At 43.5% G+C, this 25,148-nt stretch overlaps 1 protein-coding gene and 1 long non-coding RNA gene across 2 annotated transcripts; both read right to left on the bottom strand.

Moving 5' to 3' along the window:
- Nucleotides 1-7,489: 7,489 nt before the first annotated feature.
- CLEC3A (C-type lectin domain family 3 member A) lies at nucleotides 7,490-14,073 on the bottom strand. The gene is made up of 3 exons (XM_014881754.2): nucleotides 13,468-14,073; nucleotides 11,751-11,831; nucleotides 7,490-9,059 (listed from the first exon to the last, which is right to left on the bottom strand). Exons 1-3 carry the CDS (start codon nucleotides 13,580-13,582, stop codon nucleotides 8,668-8,670), a joined length of 588 nt encoding a protein of 195 aa, XP_014737240.2. The 5' UTR covers nucleotides 13,583-14,073; the 3' UTR covers nucleotides 7,490-8,667.
- A 2,772-nt stretch (nucleotides 14,074-16,845) lies between these two features.
- LOC148222345 (uncharacterized) lies at nucleotides 16,846-21,394 on the bottom strand. The gene is made up of 3 exons (XR_015806196.1): nucleotides 20,680-21,394; nucleotides 17,939-18,066; nucleotides 16,846-17,146 (listed from the first exon to the last, which is right to left on the bottom strand). It is a non-coding gene; the product is annotated as an uncharacterized LOC148222345 (long non-coding RNA).
- Nucleotides 21,395-25,148: the final 3,754 nt, after the last annotated feature.

Genomic DNA, 25,148 nt, shown 5'->3' with positions numbered 1-25,148 from the left:
AGGGTGGAGGAGCAGGTGCGAGGAAGGGGAGTCATGCAGAGTCTGTCAAAAAAGAGGAGATTGTCTGTCTGCCAGTTGCAGGAGGGAGAGCTGGAAAAAAACAACTGAGCTTTCTCATTTTTATATATAAAAACTATAGAAAAATTGATTTGAAAATAACCTCCCCTACATTATTATAGATGTAGGTTTACAGTAGTCAACGCTTCTTAGCTCCATTGGCTTTCACAAATAAAACTTTAGAACATATCCATTAACCAGTAACAATCCCTCTGCTGTAATTCAAGTGGCGCTTTCCCCTGTAGCAAAGGCAGTGCTGCCGCCCTGTGGTGCTGTCCGGTACTGCGGCGGCGCCCGTCGCGATGCTGCTGCCGGGCCGGGCGCGGCTCCGGCCCCGGGGCACGGCACGGTTCGGGCTGCCGGTTCTGGGGCACGGCCTTCGCTGCGCCGGGCACCGCGCAGGCCTTGTGCAGGGACCTCAGTCACTCCGCGGGGCCGCCGCTCCCCGATCCTCCCCTGCTCCAGCCCCGTGTCCGTAGCCGCCCCAGCCATGCCGCGACAGCGGTGCCGCCGCCCACGCTGCCCGGTGCCGCGTGTCCCGCAGCCGGGCTGGGGCCCGGGCGCTCCCCGGCAGGAGGAAGCCGTGTCCCTTGTGCCCGGGAGTGCCCGCACGGCCCCGCCTCGGGCTGGCGGGATCATCCCAGCACAGCGCTGCCAGTGCCTGCCCTGTCCCCCCCGCGTTCGACTCGGCACCCTCCAGAGCACCCGGCGCCTCTGCAGAGAGCAGCCGGCAGCACCCCATACACACAGAGCTACCGAGCCCTGAGCTTACCAAGCACGGGGAATGTGCATGCCTGCATGGTCCTATGCCGTACTTGCATGTCACTGATAGCACACATCTTTCCTGATGTCTTTACAAGTAATTTGATGAGTGAAGTATGGGTGTTAACGTCTTTGAAATGGGTTTTAATGTCTCTGCTGACTTTGGGCGGGCAGGTTTGTTACCAAGCCCTGGCAGTTTGGCTCCTGAAATAAACAAGGGAGTCTGCAGTGGCCTGGACTTCTGAACTTTGGGGTAAAACGGTAGGTTCAAGGGGGGATGTGTGGTAGGTGGTTCAGGAAGGCTGTACCTTCCTAGTGCCTTAGCAATGGGGAAAGGAAGAGGGCAATGTGTGCTGGGAGTTTGGGATAAAAGGAGGCTGCACCCTCCGAAATCCCGAGAGAGAAAACCCTATAGGCATGTGGCCTGATAGACTCTCTTCCTTTATGCGAAAAGAGTTGGAGGACTCCTCTGTGTCCTTTTGGGATGTAAACTTCTGGTATTTGTGGATTTTCCTGACAGCACCAAGCCCCAACCTTTTCAAGGTCCGCAGTTCCCTGCTTGGTGCATCCCAGTCTCCTCTTTAAGTGCTCCCCACATTCCCCACAGCTGTCCCTGTGCTCCCCACTAAGCCGTGCCAGACATCACCGCCACTATCCCAAACTGGGCCGTTGTGTGCACACAGATGGGCAGTGGTGATGTCACTGCAGCACTGTGACATCATTACCCAAGCCAGTGTTAAAAGGACGCTGGGTCCCAGTGTGCCCTGTGGAGGTGACGGGAGGGCTGCCGAGGAAGGAGCTCGCCCAGGGCTGCCGAGGAAGGAGGGCATTGCAGGGGCTCTGCACGTGTCCTGCTGCTCCCTCTGGCTTGGCAGAGGCTCTCCAAGCACTCGCCACTGCCCTGGCCCGTTTGCCCATGGTGCAGCAGGACCCTGCCAGGGGAGGCTCTCCTTGCATCATGGCCATGCAGGGGGAGAGGCACTCCCACTTTGGGCCCATCCGGACCCGGCACCTCCTGCGGCAGGAGCGGCGGGAGAGGAAGCCCTACAGCTGCCCAGACATTCACCCCAGGACCAGCCATGCGCCAGCCCCGAGGCTGGGCCTCTCTCACCCAGCACAATAAAGTCTTCTCCTCTGCCCTGGGGGATCCCACTCTCATTTGTCAGTCATCCTCCTCTGCCTTTCTCAAGGGCAGCGTTAGGGCAGGGGACCAGCGGGTTCTCGTCATCCCTGGGACTGACAGTGCCTTCCCTGTCCAGTTTGGGCTGGGGAGCCTGGCTGGAGGACATGGCACAGCTGAGCCTGATGGCAGTGCTGCTGCCTTTGGGTGCTTCCTGGCCTGGGGGAAGGTGCCTGCTTCAGTGATGTCTCTGGTGGGTCTTCCTGGACGTGCAGGACTGTTGGGATTGTGTCCCTGGGCTCAGGGGTGTTTATGGGAGATTGCCAAAGGTTTTGGGGATGTGCCTGGGTGTGGTGGTTGCTGCCAATTAGGGGGGAAAGTCCAGGTCTTGGGGGTGATTCTGTGTGTGCCAGATGCGTGCTGCTGGGTTTGGGGGCTGCTGCTGGGTTTGGGTATTGCTGCCAGGTGCAGGGTGCATCTGGTTGTGGGGTTGGTTCTTGGATTTGGGTGATTCAGACAAGGCTATTTCTGGTTTGGGGATGCTGCTGGGTTGGAAGCTGTTAAAAGCAGGCTCTGCCCCAGTAGAAGCAAAGCCTGTTCCTACAGGAGCACCAGCCAGTGCATCCCGTGAGGTGCTGGGCATGCTGTGATCTCTGGATGGTCTTCCCGCAGCTCAGCTCCCCTGCTGCCCCCGGGAGTTCTGGACTCACCTGCTCTGAGGTGGAATAGCGTCTTTCACTTCTGGAGTACCTTGGGGTAGTGCCCACCTCACTGTCTGCTCTGCCTCGGCAGATAATGGGACATTTCTGACCAGAGTTCAATGCCCTCAGACCCTCTTTGGGGTCTCTCTTGATCTCTCAGAGCCACTGTCCTGACTTTCCATCCTGCTGCTGTTTTGCTTTTCCAAGTGCAGCTGCAGCTCAGGAGGTTTTCTGCAGTAGAGTTCCTGTAGCACCAGGCAAGGTGTCAGACATTTCTGGGGTTCACCTCAGTTCACCTCCCACTGTCAGCAAGCACTGAATTGGCACAGCCTGGGCTCTTGGATCCTCTTGTAGCTTGCTTGTAATTTTTTTTAAACACTTCAGACACTTTGGAAACCCTCCTGGAGGAAGTATCTCATGCATGGCAAAATTGGTTTGAGAATGTGAATCCTGAGGACTAGAAGCAGTCTGACAACACCCTGTCTCTGCCCTTTGTATTTCAATTCTTTGAGAAACCATTTTCATCCATTTTGATTTTCAAAATCCCTTCAGCATGTGCCCAGCCTGCAGTCCAGAATGCTTTGCCTTATGACACATTTCTCTTTGAAGATAGTAGTTTACAGTACATATGAAAATACTCTGGAAAGAAACCATACAACTTAATTTACAAACCCATCAAATAATAAAGAAATTACAATAGAAAAATGTCATAATATATGTTTCATATTATCAGAATTTATCCTCTCCTGTCAAACACCCTAATGCACTTAGGGTTACCAATAACACAGCCAGACTTCAGACTACTACAAGTTTTCATGTAACCATTTAGAAGAGCTGTCAGGGTTTATCTGAGACCATTTTCTACTTGCCATCTGCTTTCAAGACTGCAGCTTGGGCAGTGGTGTCACAGCAGCCTCAGCTGTGTGTTCAGAGTTTGCCTTTACTGCCCACTGACAACACAAAACCCTGTCAAGTCTCTGGCTGGAGCAGTCTGAGACAAAATCAGGTAACACAGCATGGGATGTGCTTGTCAGCTCCATATCCTGGTGAATTAGTAGCATCCTGGTGAATTTTCTTTACTACTACAATGAAAAACAGTATTTCTGATAAATTCTACAACAATACTTTAGTGGAGTTTTTAGTTTTCCACAGGCTGGCTGCTGGATTATGTCAAGGAAAGTTAGTTAAAGTCAGAAGTTAGCGCAGTGTGGACTGCAGTAAACATATTTTTAAATACTCTGAAAAATCTTGACCTGATTCTGATTTTGCTATTAACAATTGACATAGTGACATTTCACTTGTGAGGGATTTGAATCCACCTTGTACTTTCAAATAATTTAAGTAATGCATTTGCATAAAGAAGTACCATAGGTCATTCTACACCCCCTCTTGTTTCCCTTTGGATCACTGTGCCCTGTTGTGGCTTTTCTTTCTGTCTCTCTCTGAATCTCTGCCATGCCAGTGAAGCACATATCACACCCGGTCTGCACTCATAGCTTTGTTTCCTTGGTAAGGCTCTGGGAATTTTCCCCCTATATATGTTACATACAATTCACTGGACTATTTTGTGGACCTCCAGTTAACCCTTGTTCTGCCTGAAAATCAGTTTGAATTCAGTAAGAGGCTACCATTACATCCATTTGCATTCCTGATATCTACTGCTCCTATAATTCAGTAACAAAAAACCAGTCACAGTTGCCTAATCTACTAATTTAATTTTAAGATGATCTAATGAGAAAAAACAAGGCTTTTATAGAAGTGCAAATTAATGGCTGCATTGGATTTCATTTCAACTGGTCCATAATGTCCTGGAAAACACAGTGTGTTGGTATGTCTCTATCAGAGAAAAAAAATTCCAATGGCTAGAATATCATGTTGGGACCAAAATAGCTGGACTTTCAAAAGGGCTCAATTATTGAGTGTTGAACACTGTTGGACCTTGAGTCTCAGGTCTGAATGTACTCCTTAAAATCTGGTCCTGGGTTCCCTTGAAAGTCTTGCTTTGACTGCACACAATGTTTGATTTTAGGTGTTGACCTTTCCTTACTGAATGAGAATATAAATATATATTCTGTGGGTTTGAAGAGGGACCGTAGGGAGAGTTACTTCCAAAAATAGTCTGTGCTTGTGTAGCTTTTAAAAGTGAAAAGAGATCTTTTAAGAGTAATGGTTAACAATGTGCTCTCATTACTCATTTTTAAATTGCTTTTCTTGGCACAAACATTTCTATGCTGGACCCCCTATTCCATAGTTGGAGACAATCCAGCATTTTAGCTCTTTGATCAAGCTCATAATACTCTTCACAATTATTTTATCTTTAATGGTAACAAGAAACTCCCAAAGTATGTTAATAAATTTCTTCAAACACACACTTTTGTAGCCTTAAGCAACACAGTCCTCTAATGGGGATCCTCTGCTACAAATACTCAGTGAGCAATTGGGATATTCAAATGTAGCACGTAAGAGTGTTAAAAAGCAGATCTCAGCCCTCTCAGCTAAGGATCATATTCCTGAATGTCTTTCACATGATTCATTAGCTCCTAACATCAAGTCTCATCCCTTTGGGAAAGAGCTTGGTAAGGCAGTATTTAATTTTTCCTCAATAAAAGTCAGCTGTTTCTTGATCTTACAAAGGAATGAGGACCCAGCCCAGTTTCCTGACACAAGAGGGAAGCAGAGATGCCTTTGGGGTGTAAATAGTCTGCCAAACACGGGAGTGGCAAGAAGCACAGGTAAGAGAAGCAGGGGTTCTTAACTGCAGCAAAGTTTACTGTATCATGACAAAAGGAAGGTATTAAAATCAACTTTTAATACTACCTGGTTGACATGGAAGCTCAGGGACACTTGTGATTAATTTTCTTTTCTTTTTTTTTTTTTTTTTTTTTTGCTTCACCACAAAACCAGACAACTCATTCTTCACCCAGCTCTACTAATGAGCTTCTTTCTCCAAGGTTTTGTACCCTGCATAATGAAGAACATCTGTACCTCGAGTAAAGCTTGACATCCCCCTGCTTATTCACCGAAGGCCTTTTTCTCTTCTTTCAATGCAACACTACAAACTCAATGCCTGGGAAAGAAAACTGGCAGTCTCCAGAACATTCTATTCTGATCACCTTCCCTCCATATTTCAGTAGAATTTCCCAATTCATATGGTAATAATTTCCTTCTAATCAGTGTTTCCTATGTAACTTTGTTTATTTACTCCTACTTATTCCCACTAGCCAAGAAAGCCCAGTGAGACTATTGGGGGCATCTGTCTTTCCTGACACTCAGAACAGATTAATCATGCTGACAGCATGCTAACAAAAGGATGGTTTTCATTAATTAGCACTTATAAATAATTTGTTAAAGGCTACAGTGTGCTTAATGTATTCCTTAGTAAACAGTTATTACATGGACCAGCCAACCAATAAATTGTTTACAGCTAGAAAAAGCTTTTCTGTTGGGCTTAGAGTACTTCTCAACCTTTCTGAAAAGCGTGGGCCACCTACTATCCTGAGCAAAGTGCTGACTGCCTAGTCTTGTGGAAAATGGAACACTTTGTACCTCATTTTGTTCCTCATTGCCATAATGCATTTCATATGAGTTTATTATATTTTTATTATTCATACTAACACGTCTCTTTTTATTTTGCCTTGATTATTTGGTCATGTGCACAGGATTGATTTTTTGAAAGGGAAGAGACCATTTTGCAGCTTACTTGGTGGTGTCTGGCAAACTATCAGAGTTCAGGTTGAGGTACAGTGATTTATGGCATGCCCTGCTCAGGTAGGGTGCTATTAGCAACTTCTTCATTAACTCTTCCTAGAAGTGCCCTCCTGGATTTAGGCTGTAGTCATTAACATTGCTGAACAGCTGCATATACACACATGTGAGCAGGTACAGTTTCTATTTCTGAAGAAACCATCTGATTTTATTTTAACACTAGTAGAACTGAGTTTCGTAGGGCATCTAATGAAGACTGGAAAATCTGGATCTAAAATTTTGAAAAAAGGCAGCAAAGCTTTTCTCTGCTGGGCAGGGACTACATCAAGTCTCCTAACACCCCTGGTGTGTTAGCAAGATCCAATGGATGCTACTTAATTGCCATATATTGGCAAATATATTGAATATTTTTATATCTATAAAATTATAGTGCTCTGCAGCCAAAATTCTGAGAAGGTTTATATGCTTATAAAATTTCTATGAGCACATTGTCTTCTGTTTATCACAGTGTTTCTAGAGAAAAGAATAGAAAGGAAAGCTGAAGATGTTTTCTTTGTTACCTGTCTCTGATCTCAAGAGCTCCATTCTTGAGAGGAGAAATTCCAGGATTCTGCAATGTAATCTGGGCTGATCCCAAGAACTCAGCTGGATTCTCCACGAGAACCATCTACTGTCACAGGGTTCTTTTTATTGTCAGTCTCAAGATGATAAATGTTTTCTTACAGGATCACCCAGAAAGTATTTTTTAACGATAGGATTTTTATGTGATAATTTTACACCTTGTAGGGAAACTCCATGAAGGGGTTTATGCCCTTTATAATGGGTATACCAGCAAAACAGCCTATGAAAATGTAGTCCTGTGCCACTTAAACAAGGTGTGGAATTTGTGGTGAATTTTTTATCCCAACCTTAGCAAATGTTGGTAGATTTTGAAAGAAAATTGGATATATTTGGACCCTTTTTTCTGCTATATTTCAACTCAGGAGTAAATGAGAGAATTCAGAATCAGGCTGTTTTAGAAATATGTTAAGTGTTAGAAAATGAATTTAAATACAACACATTGCAGATGCCTTAGTAGTTAGATTTTATACAGCTTTTGGGCTGTATTATACAGCAGGGATCCAAATTTGGTCCTGTGGCCAGTAAGTACAATAGTAGGAAATATGTATCCTTTTTTGCATCCTCAAGAAAAGTCCTAGGAAAGAATGGCCTTCACATGGGTGCATAAGCTGTCAAAAATACTACAACAATTAAATACTGGTAGTTGCGGATTTATTGCATAATTTAAGAAAATCTCGCACATTTAATAGATAAGAAATATTATTTATCCTCCAAGCAGTAATATATTTAAATATTTAAACAAAATGAGAGAAACTGCTATTTATGACAGGAAGGCAAACCTCTGTTGTGAAGTTCAGAACAGCCAAAAGCAGCCAGTGTGTTTTACTTCATTTTCAAATGTCAGGTGTTACATTGGAACATTTTCATGCGGTGTGCCCACTCTCCTGTTCCCTGGGCAGTGCTGCCTTTCCCGTGGGGGAGGTGGGAATGCTGTGCCAGAAAGGAGCTCCTGTCTCCCTGCCGAGCTTTCGGGAGCTCCCTGTGAATGGCAGGGACTGTGTGAGCCTGCAGGAGACCAGGCTTAGCAAGGCTCCACACAGCAGGGTGTGATCCAGTCCCAGGCTGGTTTCTTCTATGAGAATGTTCCAAATGACATCTAATATTTAACCATAATTGAGACATTTAGAGGCAAGCATGGCTACACTTACTGCTGTTTTAGAGCTGCTACTCCCCCTTTCTCTAGCAGTGTATCACTGTGGACAGCATGTAGTTAAATAATTAACACCTGATTTTTCTGTTTCATTCAGCATTCTTAACCTATAGGTAAAACTCTTGGCCACAGATTAATCCAATTAGGCTCTGTAAAGGACGATGGCGGTTTTTCACAGGAGCTCACATAATCCTAAAGTCCCTCTTAAACTTTAGAACAGAGATGATCCTTACTGCTCATATTGGAAAGGGTTACCATACAGCAGTATTTTCTAATTAAAGTATAGAAGTGAAATCCAGTAACCCAAACATCAAGCAGAAGTAATATGCCAAAATATGATACAATGTAGCCAAAACATAATATATATCCCTGTACATAATGAGAGTACACACTAAATATTTTTAGCATACAAATAGAAAATAAATTAACAGAGAAAACTTGTGTTTCAGGAAAGAGAAAGTTCAAGGCAGGAGAGGGATAGTTTTAATAGTTACTAAGCAGAAATGTGTGCTGATAACCCGAAGCATGGCCGTGGTCCTTTGTGGATGTAATTATGGGATCAGGAATTCACAAATGTATCTCTTGGCAGTGCGGCAGACTTCATCCACCCACTTGCCTTGGGATGACTGGGACAAAAAGACACAGTTCTCACGCTTGCCCCCGTTGGGCTGGGCACGGTCCCAGTTGGAATACTGCAGGGCCATGCCATTGACATCAACAAACCTGCCTTCACTGGCCATGTCAGTGACACCCAGCCAGAGCTCGGACGCGCCGGGCGCGCTTCTCTTGCCGTAATCTCGGAGGATGTTTGTTTCCTCGTTACTCCTCGGGATAGCCAGCGTCCCCCCTTGGGTTATGCAGTCTTCGTTGGCTTCATGGAAATGTTTGCTGCCTTCTGACATGAGGTAGCACTTCTTGTGGGCCTTGGTCCCTCGAAGACACACTGTGAACAGACAGGAGTTTGCACGTTCAGTACAAGTGTGAGCCTTGGCTTTCAGTTATGGTTCTCCAAAGGATAATTTTCCAAAAGCACCGTGAAACTTGAGCAGACAAATCCTTCAGCAAGTGAAAGGCTTTTGACTCCACAGAGTGGACCTGAAATTCAGAGTAAGGTCAGACTCACGTGCTGGTGCTCCAGTTCATGTAGGACTTTGTGTGCAGCCAGCCTTTGGGAACAGACTGCTAAAACATAACCCAGGCCTGTTCTCAGTGCCCCTTTTACCAAATAGTCCTGCTTTCACACATTTTCTTCCTTATTTCAGCAGTCTTGAAACTGATGGAATGGATGAGGTGTGGATGTTTGTTTTATTGCCAGATATAAGTTGATTATTGGGAAATCTGTATTTGGCTTTATAGTGGAGACAGATCTATGTCTTTTAATATTGGTGATATTTAAATAAAGTAAATTTTTACATCTTATCTAAGCTCTATTTCCAGCAATCAAAGGCAGGACATAAGTGTGCTGTATTAAATGTGTCCTGCTGACCAGGAAAATATTTATTTGAAATTCATAATACAAATGTCTGAGTGATTAATAAAAGTGTAATTTTACCTGTAGAAGACTGCATATTCACCTTCCTTAGCATTAATTTATTTTCTTTTCATCCAAGTCTCCCCCTTCAAACTCTAAATCCAAATGAGGTAAAGTGACTTAATCTATAAGTGCTTTTAAAAAGTGCACACTTCTTATTGATCTTACAAGACAATCTGGTCCCAGTGTTCTAAACATTTGAATTTATAAATCTCATTGCTTTTACTTCTGGTGGGGAAGTCTTGATGTAAAGTCCAAATGGAGCAGAGGGTTAATTTGGCAGCTGCTCTGTCACTGGAATTGCCCTGCAGAGCTGCTGCTGGGGTTCCAGCCCCAGGTCTGTGGGGGCAGGAACACAGGAGGGAATCCTTAAACTTTGCCTTCCAGCTCTCCCAATGCAGATTTGTGAAAAAACGATTCTCCCAAGAAAAATAATGATGGCAAGTTGAACCCTCCTTGGTGGAGAGTTTCTTCTGATCTGAGGAAGGTACCAAGGCCTGGAATAGACTCCTGTGAGTGTTTAGAATCCTTCATGTTAGTACTTGCAAATTATTTCATTTATTGCTTAAACTCATCTTCTACTTATGTACATCTCCTGTCCTGATGTTTTCTATAATCTGTTTTTAATTCCTATCATCTGTTCTTGTAAAAAGTTAATGATGTCTCTGATCAATAGGATATGGAAGTCACTTTGGATCACATCCTATGTCTCAAGTTTTTATTACTTCCAGTTGTAGCATTCACTGCATTCCTTAGTTGCATTTTCAGAGTCATAATTTTCTATTAGGATTTAACCTTCCAATTTTAACCCTTCCAATGGCCAAAGAGGAAGTAATGAACCTATTTATTAAATATGCAATGCTTTAACAAATTTATATTCATAGGAGAGATCAAAGAGAATTGACTTCAGCAATGCTGCAGCAATGATAAGGACTGGATGTCTTTAGGGATAAAGTACGTGCTGCAAAAGGGTGTGTGGCAGCATTTCACATTTCACTCTATGTAGAGAGGAGGCCCAGAAAAGAAGAAGAAGAAATCAGATTTTTAAGGTGTGTCTTGGAAATGTTTTTAAGATGTGTCTTGGAAATGTCCATAAGCTAAAAATAGAGCTCCTTTTTTCAGCTGTTACAAGGACATTAACAAAGACAGTCAGAGCTAGGGGCATGATAGGTTTCTTTTTGCCAGATTTGGATTCCAGTTGCACAGTGTGGGTTATAAATTTAGAATAAAGCTCAAAGTAAGTTTTGAGGAGAGAAAGTCTCCCAGTTCTGGTTTCCTTTCTAAGCCACTGTGTGCTTCCTCTCAAGCTCCTTCTGGAAGCAACACAAGAATTACTTTTAAACAAGAGTTACTTGTCTAGCACAGGCTCCCTCTTTTAAGAAACTTCTAAAGCCTTCTTATAAGACATTTGAAATAAAAATATTTTGTAAAGCCCAAAAAGCTCCATGTAACCCAAGACATAAAACTGAGCAACCCAGATATTACCATCCCTAAGGAAAATAGGTTCTGTTTCATGAGAATGATGTAATTTCCTCTGTAATGTCTTCTCGTACATGTTTAAATGCCAGGTTTTGTGTCAACAGCTGTGAAAAAGCACAACTGTCTAGTAGCTGCATGTGTATTTACCCTTCTTATTTTGTTTGGAAGTTTCCATCTGGTTATTTAAATGCTTAAAGGACTCTGCACCTTGGTCCAGAATATTTCTGAACTCACAGTGGATATAACTTTGAAGTTTTATGGCAACATTCACATTTAAGTATATGTTCATATCAAGGCTGGGCACTTAACTTGCTGATCATCTAAACTCTCAGAGCCAGGAACCCTCACTGTGCTGCCCCTGATGATACAAAATTCAGAGCTTGAAGCTGTGCATAGCAAAGTTCTTGCTCTCAGTGAAGAATCACCACTCATTCCCCTTTAGGTGAGACTTGATTTTACTTGAATGCTTCCTTCAGCACTTGTCTGTCTGGTAAAGTTGTGGCACACTGTGGTTTTATGGAGCTGTACTCCTCAGTCATAAAACCCCATTAAAGAGAGGGATGGAGTGAAGAAGAGAGGCAGTGAGAACTTTTGGAAGCCACTGACCAGCATAAGCTGCTTTACCTGTCTGGAGTGCTTGTATTTCCTTCAGAGCATTTACTTCTCGCCACAGTTTGTCAATCTGGGTCTTCATGTCATCTTTTTCTTACACAAAAAGAATATCAGAAATTAACAGATATGTACACAGTAAAAAAAAAAAAAACAAATTAAATTACATATTCATAGCGATTTCAAAATATCATGGGTTGCTGCATTGCTGAGATGCATTTTGATTATTTTTAAAGGCTTGTTCTTAATGAAAACATTCCTCTAGGATTCCTATTAAAAACACAAGGAACGCACCTTTAGCTTTCTTTCTCATATTTTATCATGGGTGTTGCCCTAAAAACTGTTTGAAAATCATGGATTGTTGCAGCTAATCATTATTTAGTGAGCTGGTATCTAATTTACAGAAAACGTCCCTTTTTCTTTTGAACCTGTACACTCTGGTGTATGGACATGATACACAAAAAATAACAGGACACAAGTTGTGTTTCTTCAAAGAAATGTTATTTCTGAGAGCATGAAAGTTTCACACAACTCTTGTTTTAGCACAGGGAGGAACAACAAATCAGACCCAACCTGACTGACTGAATGTTGCAGATGTGCTTGCTGAGCTGCAAGCTCGACTTCCCAGGATTAGCCTTCCCCTGTCTCTAAGAACAGAGGGCCTGGGGACTTGAGTCACATGAAATCATTGAATTGGCATTTTGTAGCACTTGAAAAAGCACCAAGAATATGATGGGACAAGAAAAGAAGCTAATTTGCACACAACTCCATTTTTGTGTCCTCTTTTCCAGTTTGTTTTTTTTTTTTAATCATTGTAATGTATTTCAGGGCTTGCTGCTTCCCCAAGGCAGAATTCTCTGTTGTCCAATCAGTGCTACTCTGTGCTAGCACAAAAAATGTATAAGCAGCCTGTTCTTAGGACCCCTAAGCTTAAAACCCTAGAAATCCCAAAGGAGAAGGAAGTGTCTACAACTGTGTGGCTCTAGAGCAGCTCCATCTTCTTGTACAATGGCTTTATCAAAGCCACAGGTTTTTAATTAACTAGGAGTTCAAATATTTGCCATTAGTGAGCCTCCATCATACCTGCTTTTATTAGAAATAAGTCTTTAAATATACAGACATTTCTAAACAACATTCTGTGATTTTGTATTTACTCTGTAAGCTTTGCTGTGGGAACTGATGCCTTATCTTCTCCTGCTAATTCTTTGATGTTGACCTGCTAATTAGTTTGACTTGCCATTTCACAGTATTTTCATACAAGTGGAATAATATTCCACAAAGAGTAATTAGGCATTCTGTTAAAATTATGAAATGGTACAAAAATCTGAACAATAATCCTTGGAGCCTGAATGCCTCTGCTTGTTTCCCCCATATTCACAGATTTCCATTTTTCTGATCTTAGTCAATATAGCTACATAACTAAGAATGATCAGCCAGATTCCTCTCTCAGCTGTACCTGTGAGTCCTAAATAATGTTGACAGAGGTGAACAGCCAGAACACAGCAATATATTTGCAGAGCTGTTATACAGCTCTATTTCCATAATTCATTCTGGCACCTTACCTGTGGCTTTGCTAACTCACATAAAAATATTTAAAAGACAGATATAATATAGACTCAATAAATAAACGTGTGTAATGTTAGTTTCTGGTTCATGCAATGGTATTTAAAGCACACAGTACATTTGCACAGTCTATAAGCTTCTATCCCTCCTCCCAGCTCAGACCCAGTACCTTTCACTCTGCGTTTGCTGTGCTTCCTGCCTTTCAGTTTGGAAGCCTGGCTGACAGTCTCATCCAGCAGTAGTAAGCTTATGAGTAGAAAAATCCTAAGTCCAGTTTGTGCCATGTCTCTTTGAAAGACCCTGAAAAGGAGCTTGCAGAGATTCCCTTTAGCAGCTCTGAGAGAGGTGACCCAGACCCATCTCGGCAGGGACTGCCTGAGCTCGGCTTTATAAGGCGTGCTGGCAGGCTTGTCTGGACTCCTTGCTTACGAAATGTGTTTGATGCTTTCGATGGCTGTAGCATAAGACACCCCCTTGTTCTCACAGCCCATCTGAAACTTTCCATTCTGAGCTCAGCTGTACCAGCCCTGCACACTGCACTGGTTGCCTCACCCCTAAGTGCTGCATCTCCTGCTTTACCTCCGGAGCCAAAACCTATGGAAAAACAGACGGATACTTGTGCTCTGCCAGCCTTGAGGAGGGGCAGCCACAAGATTTCTCCAAGTGTCAGAGGCTCGCCCAGCACAGCTCTGCCCCAGGCTGCTTAAGTCATGACAGTGGCCATCACCTTCCACTGAAGCAAAACCAGGATGCTTCTCCCTCAATAAATGCAACCAGAGACCCACAGAGAGGATAAATACATTAAAATCACATTATGTGAGGAGTGCATTTATCGGTTTATGAAGAGTTAATAAATGCCTGATAGATATGATGCATTTCTGGTTGAGAACAGCAACCAGCAGGGTCTAGTCAGGGGAACAAAAGGTAGCTCTGCTCTCCCAAAGGTTCCCAAGCTCTGATTGTAGAGTCAGAGGAAGAGTAAAACACAAGGTGCTTGAAGCAGGACAGTCTGGAGAGCTCTCCGAGTTTGAATCTCTTTTATTTGCCCTTGGGCTCTGTGGATTTCTGTGGGGCTGCCTTTAATTGAGATTGCTATATGAGCCTCTCCCTGATTTTGGTGAACAAATGAAATTGTTACAAAAATATGCCCACTTTTTACTTTTTCCTTTTTTCCCCATTGAAAGAGGGTTTGATTGAAATGTGGACACCAAAGCCATTGCTGAGTGCTGGCTGGTGCAGTTCATGTCCTTCAGAGCTGTTCTTCCTGACATCCCTTTGCCATCTCTGTCTTGATTACATTCTGCTCACATTGCTGAATTTTTTTTTATCAGGACTTGAAGATCAAGGGCCTTACTACTTTATTAAAAGAAAGCTGGGATTTAGGAACCTGCTGGTGTACTGCATGAATACTTACTGGCTTTTTCCAACCCCCACCAAGACACTTCATACTTCCAGTGCAAACCACACCTGCCCTATCTGTCCTGGACACCTTTAAACAGATCCCTGTGTTCTCATAGTCTGTAACTAGTGAACATCACTTAACCATTACCTCAGAAACTTTCCATAAATGCATCTTGATATGATCAAACTTAGTTCCAGTGGTTCTGCTCCAAAATATTGAAGTATCAACATACATTGTGTAGGGAAACTTCTGGATCAACTTTGCTCAGTTCTCAGAGCTGTTTTGGAGCACAGCACACCAGAGATGGCTCTTGTGGGTCTCACCCAGCCAGAAGTGCCCAAAACATCTCACAGAGCTGCAGATTTCAGCCCATGGTAAATGTGGAAAGGGCTGGCATTCCAGCTAGCACACCTGAATTGAAATGTGAGCTGGCAGAGTGGAAAATAAGGAGCTTTGCAAGGGTCTAGTTCAAGATTTAATCTGTTTATAGAACAAGCCCTAAGTTCAGGCTTGATCCAGACTTTATTCCAATGGTATTGGGACATCAATATAAGTTAATTTAGGGCAGATGGCTGAATCAATAACTGCCTCCAGTTAGTTTTTCACTTGGTGCCTTCTCAGATCTCGTGGAATTGCACATGAAGCTGATCCTGAGCCACTGCAGCTTTCAGCCTGACAAAGTAAACTGTGCTAATTTCAGGCTGCCCTGATAAGGGAGCTGCAAACCCCTGGAGCTGTTTCATGTGGAGCTTAACTGTCCCACAGGCTTTGGGAGAGGCTGGATCAGGAGCTGGGTCAATGGGCCCTTCAGTGTGAGTGTTCAAGGTCTCAGTAGCAGAATGGATTTGTTCCTGCCCCAAGGAACTTGAGCTTGCTAACACAGGCTCCTTTTCTTCCTGTGAAATGAGTCTGACAGAGAAAGATTTGTACTCTACTGGAGCAGCACACCAGTCACTAGAAACAGAGGAATAAAAAAACATGGATTTGGTGTTTTGACAGTTCTTGGCCAAGAGCCTGAGTGAAAAACTGCTTTTTGGAGTATGCCATGTAATGTCCTTTCAAGAACAGAGTTGAAATTCTGTTTTGAAAGCTTAATCCCCCTCATTAAGTGGTTTCTCTGACCATTTTTCCAGTCTGCAAGTAGCTCAGCTGGACTTCACTCCTGAAAAGTGAATCACAAAGATGCCCTTGCAGCTGCTGGGATGGACCACAAGGATATAGGGGCTAGAATTCCTCTGGAGTACTCAAGAAACACTTTCCACATTTATGACTAACCTATAGCACCTGGGGAAGCAGGTTTAACTTCTTGGGTATGGTGAAGGGGCAGGAGAGTCAAAGAGCAGTCAAAGTATGGTGCTGGGGAGATGTAACCTGACAGTGCTACTGTGAGGAAATGGAGACACACAGGAGGCTCCCTGAAGTGAGTACCTGGGCTGTGTACGGGCTTGAAATCAGCATTATAATGTCATTTAGAAGTGGAATTTTTCTTTTACTGGCATAGTTACAGTAATATAATATAGCCCAAGGAGTGAACACAATTGTGCACCAATACAAGTATTTTTTCCTGAAACAAATGATTCAACTTTCCTTATTAGAATATAAATATAAATATAAATATAAATATAAATATAAATATAAATATAAATATAAATATAAATATAAATATAAATATAATAAATATTCTCACTGCTTTAGAGCTGCATCCAGACTAGGATGAGATTGGTTTTTTTTATTTACATCACTGCAGTAGGACTTGTGCATGCAGGTAGAATTGTGGTTTCTCTTGAAGTGCTTAGCTCACTTCCAGGCACTCTTGAAGTGCCCTTTCTGATAAGAAACATCTTGCAAAATCCAGAGTTGCTGTGCTGCAATGGCACCTGGGGTTTTGGCTCCAATCTCCCCACCTCATTCCATTTGCTTTCAGACAACCAGACCATTCAGAGCATAAACATCCTTTGGTAAAAGGCTTTTTTCAGTTTCTCCACAGAGACTCTTCAAGGTAAAAACTCTGTTTCCTTCAGAGACAGTTCTACCTTTATATGCTCCTGTAAACTGGCTCAGGAAAATCTTCCTACAGCTGTTTTTTCCTCTCCATTCTCAGCCATGCCTGGGTTTATGGAAAGAACATGCAATGGGGCACAGAGTATGAGAAGCCAGTGTGAGATGAGGACTGGATGCTGAGCTCCTGAAATAGGTCTGGCTGCAGATGTACAACAGCACTTCTAAAAAATAGCTTTAAAAAGATTTAGTGCTTCAGTCTGTTGGGAAGTGAGCTGCTTACACATTGTCTGTGTTTTCCTGAGACCTACAGTCCCCTTGTGCTCAGGAGCTAACTGTGCTGTGGGATGATTGACCAAATGGGAGATGGATGGGCTGTACCTGCTCCTGGAACCAGAGCAATCTCCATTCTCCTTGCAGCATTTCAGTTCCAGAAAATCCAGCTCAGCTTTAGGGAAATAAAGACATTTTATTTGGTGAGTTGGTGAGGAATTATTTGCCCCTTCTACTGAGAGTATAAAGAGAAAATGAAAACTGATCAGAGCTGTTGCCAGGCTAAGGAATTGCAAGTGAGGCAATCTGAAGAGCCAGGATGGTCAATGAAAGTAGATAGCAGAAAGATTAGTAAAAGATTTAACACAAATGTTGGTGAAAGCCTTATCACCTCCAATCAGTTTTATGACTGTCTTGGGTAAATGGGACACAGTGGTTCATTTTTATTTGTTTCAATTTAATGTAGTAAATTTTGCAAACTCTCCTAGTCAAGGATTAAGTTGTGCTTGGAAAATTACTGTGCTTGATTTCTTTGGCCTTGAAAAGTCTTGCAAAGGCTTTCTTAAGGATTTGATCTCAATACTAAGAGGTATGAGGCAGCACCATGGCTGACATCCCAACACCAAAGTTATTTTGGGGAACTTCATACAAACAAACTGTGTTTAGAAAAAAGAAGGGCTAGCCTTATGGTATGTGAGGTTTTGTGAAATTTATTAATGACATTTTGGGGTTTTGCCATTGGTTTGAGTTTTTTCCTGTCATGCTAATTTGGTGTTTTGAGAGGAAATTTGCTGGGTAATCTGCCGGGTGATCTGCTCTGTCTAACAGAATTAAAGGTGGTTTATTGCAGGTTTATTGCAGAACCAGTCTGCCCACCAGTGACCTGCACTGAGTGTGCAGTTTTCAAATGAGGACATTCATGTCTTTTTTACATATGTGATTCTGCTCTCCCAGGCACATGCCTTACCTTGGCACCGTGGACTGTTACTGATTGATCCATAAATCTGCTTCTCAATGTGGTATTTTCCAGGTCCAAACTGAGCTGTTATTACCTACAGGTCCAGTGCTTTTCAATTCCCATGCTGTAAATACAAGCTTCAAAAAAATAAAAAAAAATGAGGTATAATAGTGCATGTGAACTGAAAAGATGAATCAGGGCAGTATTTTGAGCTTCTGGAATAAGTGTTTTTTGTATCTCTTATTATAGGATCTTTGTCACAAAGCATCTCACAGCTGGGTCTCAGCAAGCAGAGAGGAAGGGAAATGATTTGTAAAATGCAACAGGAAGGCTTGTCTGACATCTATCACACATATGTGAAACCAATAGCATCATCTTGTCTATGTGACCAAATCATCTCACCTGTATTCCTGTCATTCTCCTGCAATGGCACTGGGTATGGACCATAGGTTGTAAAGCAGAGAAAACACAGCTGATCCAAGCCAGAGAGACTTAGAAAACTGAAGAGATTCACTAAATCTACACAAAGCAAGGTGAGGAAAACCACTGAGCTCTTCTTTTGGTTTCCTGTCCAATGCACTCTGCAGTGACACAGGTCCTTTCTGTGTTCAGGTATCTCAAAGGAATGACAGAGTTGCCAATTCGTTTTTTATTCAGGCCTTTAGCTGCAAAGATAAGAAGGTGCACACTGCTTTTCTACCTGTCATTGCCTGTTTCTTTTTGTCAGGAAGGACCTCAAAGAAATAGGTGCTTATTTAGAGATAAATGTTTTGCTGGATATGTGAAATGTGCACAGAGAGCAAACCATAATTCCTCTCAAAAAAGGGACATTTTACAGATCAGCTGACTCTGGCATCTCTAAAGATAAGGCAGTCTAGGAGAAAAATTAAATCTGTTTCTTTGTAGTCCAGGTGCAAATAGAAGAGTTGAATAAGGTCTTTTAAAAGACCTGTGGACTTGGCAAAGTTTCCAAGTTGGAAATTCCTGGCAGCAGCTCATTTCTCTTAGCCCTGGGAACGTGTGTGGGAATATATCTCTTTCTCTTTTGTAAACATAAATTGGCTGTTGTGCTTTTTTTCTCCTGTAATGTGTGCTTCCTTTTTACCTTCCTGGAAATGACCTGAAGACATCCTGAGAATTTAATTTCTCCATTTAAATATTTGGGTTTTGATCATCATAGCTGCCCTAATATGAGGTTTTCCAGCCTCACATTAACATGATCTCAGCAGGTTCTGCTCATCCTTATGTGTGCCAGACAAACTGATTTGGACAAAGCCTTGGTTTAGGAACTTGAAACTCTCCAGACAGCCTGAGCTGCACATCCACAGGTTCACAGCAGGTTTCCAGCAGTGCAGCTCTGCACTGCCAGAAGGGCCAGGCATGGCAGGAGTTATATTTTGGGCTGTATAGACGTTTGTTGGATTTTCATCATCAGGATGGAAATTCAGACTTATCAGGAGTGTGATCATGTCTGCCTTTGGTGGCTGCACTTCACCAAGGTCTTGGAGGTTCTTCTCGAGGGCTGAGGCTTTCTGCCTTGCCAAACCAAAATTTGAGTCACAGGATCTGCAAGCAGCTGACCCTGCTTCACTGTGTTTTAGGAGCAGCACTGTCCCCATGCACAGGCATAATCAGCTCCTGTGCCAGGCCCCAGGCTTGGAAAACTTGGGATGTAGCCCAAATAAACCACCATTCTTTAATATGTAAACAGAGTTTTTAACTGCCTAGTCAGGAAGGAAAAATAATACCTAAATGTAACTGCCTGGGAGATGTCTGCTTGTCTCTGCAGGCAAACTCAAGCAGTGGGAATTAGTCCTGGCTTGCTGGAGGCTGGGGAAGAGGGAGGACAAATCCTGCACCAAGCCCTTCCTTCCTGCTCTGGGCATGTCCCTGCCCATGGGATGGAAGTGAAAACCACACACCAGCAGCTGGATGATGCTCACACAAGGATGTTGAGAGTGGAAAAGAAACCCTGACCTGTACAAGTATAATTTTCACTACTGGCCAGTATGTCCAGTCAGAAATAGCATTGTCCCAGGGAGGGATGCCCACTGGGGAAGGTCCTGGGTGTAGCTTCCCCTCCCATCCAGCTCTCCTACCCCCAGGCTCTGTTTGAGCACACACAGATATGTTGTTACTGTTGGATGTTTTTTCAAAAGCTGCTCCTAACATTTTACTGAACACAATACAGAAAACTGTGAGCACTTTTAAAAGTCTCAGTTGCCTTTTCCTGCAGAATTCTAGTGTGGGCAGAAAGAAACATGAGAAATCAGCACAGCACCCTCCTGCCCTGTGAGCTGCTGTCCTTAGGGACCAGGAACCCAGCAGGGGTGGGTGCTGAAGCCAGAAAAGCGAGGCCACTAGTGCAGAGGAGCAAAACAGATATTTGTGTCTTTTGTGCTGTGTTCTGTAGCACTCAAGCTATCCAGCACAAAGCCAGCTTGTTAATGTCTGTATCAAATGCAGTCATTGCACAGTCTAAGGTGCAGCCAGACCCTGGCCGGGGTACTGTCAGTATTTAATGAGTAGGATTAATCCATTCCAGAAACTGCAGGACGTTCCAAACCCTGCCCTACATGGCTGGGAGAATTCTGGAGTGTTTAAATGAAAAGCTGAAGGAATCAGCACGATGGCTGCGGTTTTACCTGAGAGGGTGCACACATCTGCATTTAAGGAGGTTTCATAAGCAGGGATTATGAGTCTGGACATAGCATCCTTCAGAACTGAAGGAATTTGTGCTGTAACATTACCTGAAAGTGCCTGTTGGTCGTGAAAAGCAGGACACAAATCCCCACTTCTCCTTGCCTTCTTTTCTTCCTGAAAAATGAGATTCCTCTGGTAGAGTTGGGAGGTGCCAAAGACACATACACTCTGTGTGTGCTTGGGCTATGTGTGACCCTCATGTCACACTCCTGGATCCCTGCCCACCTCCCAGGTGTTCCCAGCCCAGTGCAGCATCCCCTCCCTGTGCCACAGGTGCAGTCAGGGGCCCTGAGCTGGGTTTATGCTGTGGGATGGACCAGCTGGGGATGTGCAAGAGGCAGGACCACACTCCCTGATAGATTGTACAATTTTCTGGGAAGCTCTTTCAAGAGGACCTTGAGTCACAGTAGGATTTGTATGAAATTGGTTTGTAATCGAGATCTGTATGTAAAGATGGAAAGAGATCTGTGTGGTCTTCTGTATCCAGCTACAAACAACTTACATCCCTTTAAAGCTGGAAACCTGACCTGGACCTCAGTGCCAGCACATGATGCCACATTTTCTCCATGTGTGTCTGTGGCATGACCTCACACATCAGGGATGAGGGGAATTCAGAGACTGCATCCAGACTTGCAGGTTTTAGAAACTGAACCGTTGTTCCTCAGTGGTAACAAGAGCAGCAGGAATGAACAGGCTATTTATTCAAATATGTTCAAATCATACATTCAAATGGAAAACATTGTAGCATTTTCTGGGCAATTTAGGCACCGTATAAATAAAAACTTCTCAGAAATGTTCCTTATTCATTCTGTCATGCACATTCTTACTGCAGTTTATTCCCATTTCCAGCAGATGTCTTCAGTGCCCTAGGAATGATCAGGACAGCTCAGATTTTATATTGCTTATCCAACAAGCTAAAAGAGAAAAGAGCAGGGTCTCCTCTGCCTGTTTAATGCTCAGGGTCGATCCCCTTTGTTTTACAGCCTCACACCAGTGTTACCCAGTAAAGCATCAGGCTCTGGCTGATTATACATTTTCTTGGAAGAGCAGCTGAAGACACCCATCAGGTCAATCATGTCTGTACAGGTGTGGTTTCAATGTTGTAAAAATGTACTAAGGAACTGGGGATAGTTTGTCCTGCTTTTGTCAATAGTGTTTCCTAAAATAATACTATGGGCTCTGCATGGAATAAATGTAACATATAACAAAGTGACAAGTTACATCCCCAGCTGGTCCATCCCACAGCTCAGGTTCTCTGATGGCAAGGATTTTCCATTAGATAATTTTTTCCATTTTAGATAATTTACTTGCACCAGTGGCTCAAAAAAACCCCCCAGTATAGACCAATACTGCATCCTCAAGAAAGATAATTGGGTTTACCAATGTGTATTTTAACATGGACAGTTGAGCAAGGATTTAAAAAAGAATCCTGTGGGGTTTTTCCCAACCAAATAAGCTATAACAGGAACATAAATATTACTTGCTAAATTTTTAATGCTGAATCTATGACTGGATTCATTTAGAGGACTAATCAGCATGATGCTGTCCCCATCAAAGCCAGTGGGATGAGACCTGTGAGATTCCAGTCTGAGTTGAGCTTGCCATCCTAATGTAAACAAGGAAGGGAGCTTGCAACAATTACCTTTTTATTTTCCTGTTTTGCTGGTTGATTAGCGAACAGAACACTGTAATAATGACTTTATCCACCACTGACATGTTGAACGAAACACAGATCAAAGCTCTCATATGAATCATATTATGTATGCTCTGTGAAGTGAAACTACAACCTCAGGGAATGTGCTGCAGAAATACAGTATTGAAGGCATTGGGGACCTTTGAAATGTGGATGGTGAGAACTGGCAAGGACAGGCAGTGGCATCCAGCACATCTGGGTGAGGAGCTCCAGCTCGATCGTTCAAGTGAGCCCTTGAAGGCAATTCCCTCTGTACATCCCCTGCCCCGTGCCTGTGCTGAGCCTGGCACTGCCCTCTCTGGTGCACAAACACACCCCTGCTCTGTGGGTTCAGCATCCCTGGCAATCAGACTGCATTGATGGCACTTGTTCTTACAGCCCTCTCTGCAATACCTTTTCCCAGCTGATCCTGATGGAGCAAACTCAGCTCTGCTCACCAGAGCCAGAAGGGCTGGATCTGCAGCCCCCTCTGAATCCAAGCACTTGCTGGATTTGGGGGTCACCCTTTCCCCGGGATGCCCTCACCAGAGGTGATTATTCAGGTAAGCATGGAGGGAATGATCAAGAAAATAGCAGAATATTCTTTTAATGGCCACATTCAGTGTCAGTTCATGCTCTGAGTTCATGCTCTGATGGGAAAGCAAGGAAAATTTAGATTATTGTCTCTCAAACCCCTACAGTTTTATGGAGATTTCCTGACTGGGCCCTAGCAGAGGGCATTCAGAACATGATTCTGTGCATCTCCATTGCTTTCGAGCAGGTATGATTTGAGACACAGCTGTGAGCCATGCAGGAAAAGCTTCCAGCTCAGCTGGAATTAATGTTAATTAAGATTCCTTTGGTAACTGGAGAATTAAATGCCAAAGAACCATAAACCCCTAAACCAAATGGCAGTATTATAGCATTGGAAAAATAATTTAATTTTTCCTTTCTACAGCAGAAATGGTTCAGAAACTCAAAGGGATGCTTTTGTACAAGCAAAGAGATATATGGCTAGTTACAGGAGACTTGATTTTTTTTTTTTACAGTGGGAAAATATTTCTAATATGAAATGTGGGCACTAGAAGGAAAAAAAATAGCAGCTGAGAAACAGAAAAATAATCTACCAAATCAAAATGTCTTAGAAAAACAATTATAATCATCATCATCTCTCTTCTGTGTTAGCAACAAAAGAAATGTTTTCTCCTAGAAGCCTCTGGAAAACATCACTGATCTAACAGGGCTCCAGGCCACAGAATGCCTGTGAAACAGAAGACACACCAGTCACTGCTCAGCAAACTTGGCCCACCAGCCTTTACAAGTGTTTGGTTATTAGCTTATCAGCTGGCTGGTCCAGGGAGAGAAATCCTTATCACAGGTGATGCATCCAGTAAATCTGCATCTCACTGTGTCCTTCCAGGGCAGGAAGATGCTGCACCATGTGCTGCTCACACGGTGAGCCCCAGCTCTCGTGGAGGAAACACATTTACACACATTGCCCAGAGACAGCACAGCAGGATTTGTACTGCAGCCTGCAGCTTGTCAGGGAGATGATGTTTGGCAGGGACACAGGCAGTGTCTGGCAGAACACACACATTGCCAGCTCTGGCAGAGGCAAAGGCAGCAGGGAGCTGGAGGCTGATGGAGCAGGACTGGCAGAGCTCCTGGGCTGGGCAGGAGGGGCAGAGTGCAGGAGCTGTGGGCATGGCAGACCCAGGTGCTTCACCCTGTGGTTCTAAGAGCAAACCTGCCCCAGAGAAATGCTCACCTTCTACTCCCCAACACCTCAGCACTCACAGTAAAATAGGTTTTCCTTCAGTATTTTCCCACTTCTTTTGGCTAATTGTAACATCTCAGCCTGGTCTCCGTGCAAGGGAAAAAAAACTCTTCCAGACAGATCAAAGCCCTCCTAATCTCTGAAGGAAAATCAGCAAGTCCCCACCCCTGCAGCCCCCCTCAGTCACAGACCCCATCCCCTTTTCAGGATCTGGGAGCTGCATTTCATGCAGATGCTGCACGAAGGCGACCTGCCACATCCTGCTCTGTGGCAGAGTGTGTGACAGGGCACTGCAGATGGCCCGGTGGGGAAGGTGGTAAAGGCAGAGCTTTAATGGTAATCACAGAGAATTTGCAAAAGGCTATGGCTGTTTGCTTTCAGCCTCATCTGACCCCATGATTATGGATGCACTGATCATTACTTGCTTATTAAAGCTTAAAAACAGAGCTCAGAAATTTACTCTTCACACTCAGCACTGTTCCTGTGAGCTTTGAGATTACAGAGCAGATTTGGTAACTACTGAAGTGAGATTTTCCAGGGACATCCCAGGCTTGCATGTGTCCTGCATTACTAAAATGAGGCAAAGCCTTTTTGTTTAGATATTAAACTGAAGTTCATTCACTTCTTTCCCTCATGTAGGGAGACCTTTAAAGCCATGTACTCAAGTGCAGGCTGGAGATGGCTGTAGGGCTTGGTAACCATCACCAGATCTTCCAAAGACAAGGAGCCCTGGGTTGAAACCAAGGCCCAGGAGAGAGGGATTCAACACTCAGTCATGTCCTCCTTTCTATATGCTTTCTATAAGCTAATCTGGTGATGACTGCTTTTGGATTCTATTTTAAGATGCTTCCATTAGAGAAATCTAATTTCTGAAAGGAGCTGTCTCTCTGAGGATGACTTGTGTGGCAGTCTGAGTCCCAGTTTCTCTTTGTATCAAAATACACTTCCCTAAACACTTAGTAAAAAGTGTTTATATAATGTTTTGAATTTCTTAGACTGTGACATTCAAAATTTTATATCTACATTGTTAATGTTCTGTAAAGCAACATGCAGCAATTTTAATAACC

The sequence above is a fragment of the Sturnus vulgaris genome, chromosome 12, assembly GCF_052056855.1.
Source record: "Sturnus vulgaris isolate bStuVul1 chromosome 12, bStuVul1.hap1, whole genome shotgun sequence".
NCBI classification, from domain to species: domain Eukaryota; kingdom Metazoa; phylum Chordata; class Aves; order Passeriformes; family Sturnidae; genus Sturnus; species Sturnus vulgaris.
This window is presented reverse-complemented; position numbering and strand designations above follow the sequence as displayed.

Excerpts from the sequence above, each read along its gene's own strand:
- CLEC3A (XM_014881754.2), bottom strand. The coding sequence starts at position 13,582 with ATGGCACAAACTGGACTTAGGATTTTTCTACTCATAAGCTTACTACTG. Across the intron at positions 11,832-13,467 it reads CAGCAAACGCAGAGTGAAAG|AAAAAGATGACATGAAGACC; the intron begins GTACTGGGTCTG and ends TTTTTGTGTAAG. Across the intron at positions 9,060-11,750 it reads AATACAAGCACTCCAGACAG|TGTGTCTTCGAGGGACCAAG; the intron begins GTAAAGCAGCTT and ends GTCTGTTCACAG.